Below are 8,880 nucleotides of genomic sequence, written 5' to 3'. Positions count from 1 at the left end.
ATCTCAAACAGCCAGGTGCTCCCGTCACAGTGCCGCATTCTGCCGGACCCCACCTCGTTTTCCAATAGACACACTTAGAAACAGCCAGGTGTTCCCGTCACAGTGTGACCACTGCCAGGCAACGCCCCGTACCACGTAGAAACTGCCGAGCGCTCCTGTCACAGTGCCACATTCTGCCAGACCTCACCTCGTTTCACAATAGACACAATTAGAAACAGCCAGGTGTTCCCGTCAGTGTGACCACTGCCAGGCAACGCCCCGTACCACGTAGAAACTGCCGAGCGCTCCTGTCACAGTGCCACATTCTGCCAGACCTCACCTCGTTTCACAATTACAAATGTATCATTGAGTTTGCATCAACGTTAATCTCTCTATGGACAATTTGATTCAAAGTGTGCAGCCCAGAGTCACAGTACAGTGCAGTTTAAAGACACTCACTCCTAAAAGCTAAAGTCCTAAGCTATGCAGATTTCGTTTAAACAGGCTCTGCTTACCTTATTTTTGTGGATATCCAAGTGAGTGTCAGTGAACCACAGCTGTCCCGCTCCTGCCGGCTGGGGTCCCCTTCTCAGGGACCTCTCGTCCAGATCTCTCACCCAGGCACGTCGGAAGGTCACCAATTGTTACGGATAGTGTAAACTGGGTGTTGAGAGGAAGAATGATACACGGTTAAGCATCGGACCAAGTTGTTTGTAGTTTAATTAGTAATGATGCAATCACAAGATACATAATGAAAACAACACACCAAGATGTCCGTAGTCTAGTACAATGAATCAGTCGATGATGCAAAAGCAGTCGTCCCACCAAAACAGAGTATAAGATTAGAACGAACGAAGGCCTTCGTTGAGAAAGTGGTCGTGACAGAATATCAGAGAAAGTTCTGCCCCTCCCAAGTTCTGTCTCCCCGCCCTTGGGAGACAGATCTTGTACTCCCCAGAGAGGGAGGTCTGGTGAGTGGCCATTGGTCAGGAGACCTTGGGGTGGCTATTGTTAACCAATTAAATGTCCAGGGCGTTCATGCTGGCGCAAGGTGGGCAGTCCACGGACCTGGTGATGTTAGGAGAGGGAGGGGGCAGAGAAGACCCACAGGTCTGGTGTTGTTCAGGGAGGGGGGTGGACGAGACCCACAGGTCTGATGCAATCCAAGGGGGGGGGGGGGTTTGAGTTCTCCAGAGTTGAGAGCAGGTCATCTCGAGGTCCTGATGATATACGGGGTGGGGTCTTCAAGGGGAAGGGGAGAGGGTAAGACCACTCCTAGGTCAGATGATGTAAAGGGGCAGATGGTCTCCAGGGGAAGGGGGCATATTATCCATAGTAAGAACTGTCCGGTCTGACTCGTCCTGAAGCAGAGAAGAGTTATGTTCCCAGCATCACCTTATCTCCCAAGTTGACACTTTTACTCCCATGAGCTGACTAGCTCATTGTGCTCACACCAGTCCCTGAGCGTCACAAACTCGCCTCCCAAGTCAGTTTGCCTGACATCTGCATTCTTGTCCACACACCAAAGTTACATTTCAATGTTTCTTATCTGTTACTTTATTAAATCAATTGATCACATTCAATATTTGTATCTTAGTTATTAGCATTACAAAACATGTGTGTTTACATATTCATATTAGATATTGATTGGTATAGCAGCATTGATCAGCAGTATAATGCTATCATTTCCTCACAATACTCTGTGGATTTCCTCGGCGACTTGCCACTTTGAGGGATACATTCTCTGTGACATTTCGATGATAGATGTTTTAAACCAATTATCTCCAGTTTGAGTTTAGCGGTTATGTCCAGGCGGGACACCGTTTCCAGCCTGCTGAGGCAATGACAGGACCGAACTAGATCTAGAAAGAGAGAGTCAAAGAGACGGCCTCTTCTGGAACGTTCTCCGTGTCCTGAGGCTCACCTAGAAACTCGTTTTTTACCATTTTAGCTCCCTTTCAGTATAACAAAGACTAGCGCAAGTTATTTTAACAAATGTCAGTAACAATCGTATTATGGGAATCAGATGGCTGAGCGGTTAGGGAGTCGGACTATTAATCAGAACGTTGTTGGTTCGATTTCATGTTTACTTCTGATTTCTGAAGTAAACATGACCCAGCTTCATGTTCTTCCACAGGGTCTGACAGCAAAGTAACACGAGGGGCTATGGATAATTCAAGTTTTCAAAAACGATTAACTGCAGGTAGCAGGATTTTTTAAAATCGTCTTCAGGGTTTCTCATGCACATGTGAATCTCAAAATGCCTTTGGTCCCCGACCACAGCAAAACGGTTATCTCTGGGTTGCAACTTGCAGTCGACTGTCATCTGTGCTTTCACAGTGCCCTCTAGTGGTGTGACAGTCCCACTTGCAGCCTCTAAACCACTTACAACTCAGGGCTGACCTCTGGTGTGACTGCGTCAGGTCTGAACAGCATGATCAGAAAAGTAGAGGAGCATCCTACACAGATGAACTAGTCGGCATGGTGAGCGTTGCCAGGGGCAGCCTAAGATCAGTTGCAGCTGGGTGGGGGGGGCTGTGTATCAACAGATCAGGACGTCAGGTCTCCTGCCTGTCCCCTACAGTCCATGTCCTCAATAGAGCAGAAACACGATAACATGTACATTTAGAAAAAAATATGGCAGGTGCGACTTAACTCGTTCCCTGTCAGACCGGTAAGTCTTCAGAACGTCCAGTTAAAGAACCCCCTCCCGTGTTCCGCCTGGAGTGGTTCCTTATACTCAAAGACACGAGACGATTTCAATTGCAAATATTTATTGAATAAAAAGTGGAATTTGCAAAACAGGACTCTCCCCTCCACGCTCCGTGTGAGATATGAGAGCACAGCATCAATTCTCAAATGGCTTTTAGCAACACTGGCCTCCCAACATTGCTTCATAACACCAGCCTCGTGATAGCTGTGCAACCACATTAGATACGTTGGTCTTTTTCAGGTTAAAGAAGAAAAAAAAGTATTACAGCATTTAAAAATAAAATGTGCATAAAGTTAATAAAAATGGTTAGGGAAGATGCACAAGCTGGTGGAGAGGTGGAGGTGGACTAACACCATTGGCAGACTTCTACAACAACCGTCCTAGACCTGCAGAGGTCTTGACTCCGCCCAAACCCTCGACACCGCCCAAACCCTTGTCTCCCAGCCACAAACACAGCCCTCCCATCACAACAAGGTTCCACAAGTGGCAACTTATTTTATTGAAACGTGTTGTACAAAACAAAAAGAGTTACATGAAACTTGCACCCTTTGTGTGGCACAAGAACTAAAAAGTAAAAATTACCAAGAGGGGTGGGTGGGGGGGGGGTTAAATAAAATCACCACTCATCGCGCATCATTAGTGGAGCTGTGAGTCCAAGTTTGTACAGGACTGCCCCCTGGCAGAGGGGAGGTAAACTGCTAGTAAAGAGTCTCAGACTGGAGGTGGTCATGGTGGATGGCTGGAGGCACCGCTGTGGGGTTGCAGAGCAGGATGGAGCGCGGGCCTGCTTCACCGTCTGAGGGGTGAGGAGGACGGGGGGGGGGGGAGGGGGGCACTGGACGCCTAGAACCCGTGGACCTTGAGCTGCTCCTCTTTGGCCAGGCCGATCTGGAGGAGGAGGGAGGGAGGGGTCAGAGAAAGGGCTAATCTGCCCCAGTCAGCGGTCACTGCTGTGGTAGCCGCAGTGTTTACAAACACGGGGCGTTCGACAACAGCACAGCCAACCGCAATTTTTTTTTTTTTTTTAAATGAAAACCTACCTCAGTCAGGAACTGGCAAATATTTTTGCGCTGGTCTCCCTGCAGCTGAATCACTTCACCATACTCTGGGTGCTCAATCACTGTCCCATTGCAGGCGAATTTCTGACAGACAAAAAAAACACAATGACAAACATATCCTTCAATATAACGGATATCCACCAATAACATCCTTAAATTGATAACCAGCAACAGGAACACATCTGATCAGGTTGTGAAAAACTCCGAAATCGACCGTGTTGTCATAGGAACGTACCTTCTTGAAGGTCTTGACTAGCTTCTTCTTGTCATAGTCCGCGGCTATGCCCTGGACCGTGGTCAGAGTCTTCCTGCCGTTGCGCTGCTGGATTCTTATGTGGATGTAGTCCTCAGTCCCAGCAGGGAGCCTGTCATCACCCTTGGTTGCATCAGCAAAGGGGTCTGCGCGAAAGGGAAACGGTTAATTGACGTCAGATTTTATGAGCGAGAATGTAACCGCCAAAGTTTGTTAATTAGGATGTTGTGGACAATTTCGCTGGCAGGTCGGCGGCAACTCGCTAAAATCAAGGCTTAAGACGTTTCGTTTTCCGATAAATTTCTTATACTGCTCTCGTTAAACACTCCTGTTGTTATTTTTGTATTTAACGCATTTTAATACCATTTAATATTTAGAGATCTTGAATTGATGCCATACATGTATTATTTGAAGCACTTAGAATTGTCCTGCTATGCAAATATTCGGAAGCACCCAGCTTGATGACCAAATATGAGAAGCTAGCTATTCTGTCCTGGCTGGAGAGCGGGGCCTACACCTCGTGAACAACCGGTCTCGACTGGCCTTGATTCACGTCGATGATGATTGTGTTCCTATTGTTGATGGCTAGTTAGCTAGCCTAGCTAACGCTGAGAACGTCCGTACCTATAAATGACTACAATTGCAACTCTGGTACCTAGATGTGGCAAAAGGACTCGTATTACTGGAGGGATTACAGAACTCAATTTACCCTCCCACTTTCCTTTAACAATGCAGGGCTAAATTTATGAGTCATGGCCACTGACTTGACGGCCTTCTGAATCTGTGGCCATAAGCCATCGATCGACGTGGTTAGTCGACGTTAGCTTAAGCTAGCTTGTTGACTGCGTTTTTGGTAGTCTATCCATCTTGCCAATTCAGGAATATCGCTCAAAAGTAGCTATATAAGACGAGTGTCCAGGAGAGGCTGATGTCGAAATGACGATTAAGACGCGCTAGCCGTGCCAGGTTTCGCAACACTTGGCTAAAGTCCTAGGCAAGTTGGCTAACGACGTTGGCTAAGCTAACTCTACCCTTTTCTTCGAGAAATCCATACATTCAACTAACAGCCAATCGATTTAAAATGTGATGTACATTTTTTAAATACCGTAAGCGTCGTTACGGCTGGATGAACTGAAACATCTATACTTAGTTTTGTGGTTGCTCGGGCAGATTAATGAAACGGGAGATCGCCTAAAACGTAACTTTAGCCGGCTCCCTCCTGCCCATCCCCCACCTCTTGTGTGCGCTAGCAACTTAGCTAGCAAACACTCGTTAGCTGGAAGGCTAGGCTAGTTATTGTTTTTTTAAATGCTTACCGAAAGTTTGGAGGTTCTGGATAGCGGACATACGATAAGATTTGCTTTCCTTTCGGACAATAACGGGTTAGCGAGCAAATGGGTCTGCAATTTTGAAGTGTACGATAGTCTTTTTGGATCCTCCGGTTTACGGGGCTCTTGGTGAGGCTGGAAAGGGTTTCACAAAATGGAGATTGCGAAGCTCGCAGAGACGAAAACAACCTTTTATAGCTCCTCCCTGGTTCAGCGTCGATATTGACGCGCGCCGAACATACAAACTTTACCGGAAAGATTACGTCATTATGTAGCTGAGAAAAGTACCTATATTTTTTTTGCGGTTACCGTAACATCATAACCGATTTGTTGTCGTTACACTGGCGCTAAATCGAACTATGACGCGACTGGGGAAAACATCTAAAATAAATGTGTTTTTCTTTTTTTTTTATGTAGGAAGTTCAAGTTCAAGTTCAAGTTCAAGTCTTTTATTTGTCAGGTGCACAGAGCAACACAAGGTTAGACTGGGCACTGAAATTCTTAAGACAAGACAACGCAAGCACTTGGCATAACATAACATATAAGTACACAGAACAAATTTACATCTATGCTGAGCTTAGATAAGTGAACTTCCTAAATATACAGATAGCAATAAATAAACGACTATACTAACCCTAACACTAAAACTTCCTAAATTACAGATAACAATAAATAGTACGCTATACTAACCCTAATACACAAAATTTGCAAATTTACAGATCAGTGACTTTGTCAATGACCAAACAGGAGCCTGGTGGCGAGGTACAGTAGTGCAATGTTACTGAAGAGCAACCAGTAGCTGAAAGTGACAGTGTATAAGTGACTAGTGTGCAGTAAAAATGTCCATATCAGTGTCCATTGAGAAGCCTGATGACCCTTGGGTAGAAACTGTTGTCCAGTCTGCGTGTGCGCGACCGGATGCTGCGGTAACGCCTGCCAGAAGGCAACGGGGTAAAGAGACTGAAGGATGGGTGGGAACAGTCTCTTAGAATCCTGCTGGCTTTCCTAAGGCAACGTGTGTGGTAGGTGTCCTGTAGGGCTGGGAGCTTCCTGCCGATGATGAACTCAGCAGAACGGACCACACTTCGTAGGGCCTTGCGGTCCCGGTCTGTGCAGCTCCCATACCACACTGTTATACAACCAGTCAGAATGCTTTCTATAGTGCATCTGTAAAAGTTAGTAAGGATGACTGAGTCCATACCAAACTTCTTCAGTCTCCTCAGGAAGAAGAGGCGCTTACGGGCCGTTTTGACCACCTTGTCCGTGTGAACAGACCAGGTGAGGTCATTGCTGATGTTCACCCCGAGGAACTTGAAGCAGCTGACCTTCTCCACTTCCGATCCATTGATGAATAGGGGTGCATGCTCCTCCTCCTGCCGCCTCCTAAAGTCCACAATCATCTCGGACTGAATGGACATGTATTTTACTTTAACTACTTGTAAAGGTCTCTCTCCTAATTTGAACAGAAATACATGTGAAACCGTAGGGAGCTTGCCAGAGATTACTAGGGGCCATTTAGGAAACAATTAAGATTCTCCTTACACAAACACATTTACAAGTGCATAGGTCACTGATCATAACAACGAGATAGCCCCAAACATTGTGGGTAGCCAAAACATGAAGTAAACATGGTGAAAAACCAAATAAGTGCCAAAGAGAAGAACCATAAGAGCATGTAGTTAAACAAGTTATAATTAAACAACATGAACCTCAAAAAGTGCAAGAGTGTAAATGTAGAAAATCAAGCAACAGTTAAATATTTCACAGCAAGTACAATAATTTAAAATCAGTTACAACTAACCAGCAAGAGCAACAAATCCCAATAAGAGTCATTGTGATCCTGGAGCCTGGATCCTAACATCAAGTCCAGCAAATCATTCTTAAGTACCGTTGTACTCCCGGAACAAGTACGTCTTAAGCCTTTTTCTTGAAGGTGGGGAGACAGTCAGTGTCTCTGATGGAGGTGCGGAGTTGATTCCACCATTGGGGGGCCAGACAGTAGAAGAGCTTGTGTTGGGACCTGGCGCTCTTGAGCGGTGGGACCAACAGACTGTTGTCAGAAGACGACCGTAGGTGGTGGGTGGGGGTGTAAAGCTGGAGGAGAGACTTGATGTAGTCGGGTACAGTCCCGTTCACCGCTCGGAAGGTCAGTACCAGGGTCTTTAATCTGATACGGGCCGTGATGGGTAGCCAGTGGAGGGAGATGAGCGGGGTAACATGGGAGCGTCTGGGTAGATTGTAGACCAGGCGGACTGCTGCATTCTGAATCCTCTGGAGAGGGTGGGTTGCGCATGCTGGGAGACCGGCAAGCAGCGAGTTGCAGTAGTCCAACTTTGAGAGGAGTGATTGGACAAGCAGCTGGGTGGAGTGCTCAGACAGGTATCTCCTGATCTTCCGGATGTTGTAGAGGGTGAATCTACACGACCGGGAAACTGCAGCAATGTGGGCAGTGAGGGAGAGCTCGTCATCCCCGAGGTTCCTGGCAGAGGATGAAGGGGTCACCGTCGCAGATCCAGGGTTCAGCTTAGGTTCAGCTGGAGGTGGTGCTCGGTCATCCAGACGGAGATGTCTGTGAGGCAGGCCTCGATCCTAGCTGAGATCCCCGGATCAGTCGGGGGGAACGACAGGTACAGCTGCGTGTCGTTAGCGTAGCAGTGGTAGGAGAAGCCCAGGGAGGTGATGATTAGTCCAAGCACACATGAAACACATACACATTCACATATGAAACATTCACACACATCCATACTACTGAAAACTCACATCCACAAATGTGAAATGCTTGCATAGACATATGAAAAGCATTCACATTCACATGTGAAATGTTCACGTGTACACGCATACTGAAAACGTACATATACATATGATATGCTCGCACAGACGCATGTGAAACACATACCTCAGACAGCCTATGAAATGCTCAATATTATAAGGATGAGTAAGAATCTTTAAGAATGTAAGAGTGTGAGAACATTTTCACTATTTCCGGAAGGCATTTCAGTATATCCAGTAGTCAGTAGTTTAGCAATTTTACAGAAACAGGAGCAAAATAGCTTTAAGAAACAACAGCACAAAATGTTTTAAATACTTGAGAGATGGAAAGTAACAAATTACAACTTTGTTATTGTATTTAAGTAGATTCTTATAGTGTCGGTTGGCTACTTTACTTCACTACACATTTTTCTGACAACTTGTTACTTTCACTCCTTAAATTCTTTACACAAATATTTGTATTTTATACTTCTTAAATGTTGAAGCCAGGCATTTTTTATATGTGAAGTTTTCAGGGTTTCAGTTTTCAAGGTTGAAAACATATATTTTTTTAACATTTTGAAAAATGAGGTCCTCATTTTGCTTAATGAGGACTCTAATGTCCTCTGCTCTGCTTTCTCTGTTTTAAGTTTCTCTGTTCTAATTTCCCCACTCCTCCTCTATCCTCTCCTTTCACTGCGTATGTGGAGAAAAAAAGTTTCAAAACCCCCTTTTTTTTCTTTTTTCTAGATATTGAAGAATTCCTCTAGTTTGGAAGGTTCCTGAGTGAATGATTGATGA

The 8,880-nt window shown here is 45.6% G+C and overlaps 1 protein-coding gene across 1 annotated transcript; it reads right to left on the bottom strand.

Moving 5' to 3' along the window:
• Nucleotides 1-2,736: 2,736 nt before the first annotated feature.
• Nucleotides 2,737-5,515, bottom strand: eif1 (eukaryotic translation initiation factor 1). The gene is made up of 4 exons (XM_047038558.1): nucleotides 5,320-5,515; nucleotides 3,986-4,149; nucleotides 3,733-3,834; nucleotides 2,737-3,580 (listed from the first exon to the last, which is right to left on the bottom strand). The coding sequence occupies exons 1-4, from the start codon at nucleotides 5,348-5,350 to the stop codon at nucleotides 3,536-3,538; spliced, it is 342 nt and encodes a 113-aa protein (XP_046894514.1). The 5' UTR covers nucleotides 5,351-5,515; the 3' UTR covers nucleotides 2,737-3,535.
• Between the last annotated feature and the right edge of the window lie 3,365 nt (nucleotides 5,516-8,880).

Source organism: Hypomesus transpacificus, chromosome 17 (genome assembly GCF_021917145.1).
Source record: "Hypomesus transpacificus isolate Combined female chromosome 17, fHypTra1, whole genome shotgun sequence".
Lineage (NCBI taxonomy): Eukaryota > Metazoa > Chordata > Actinopteri > Osmeriformes > Osmeridae > Hypomesus > Hypomesus transpacificus.
This window is presented reverse-complemented; position numbering and strand designations above follow the sequence as displayed.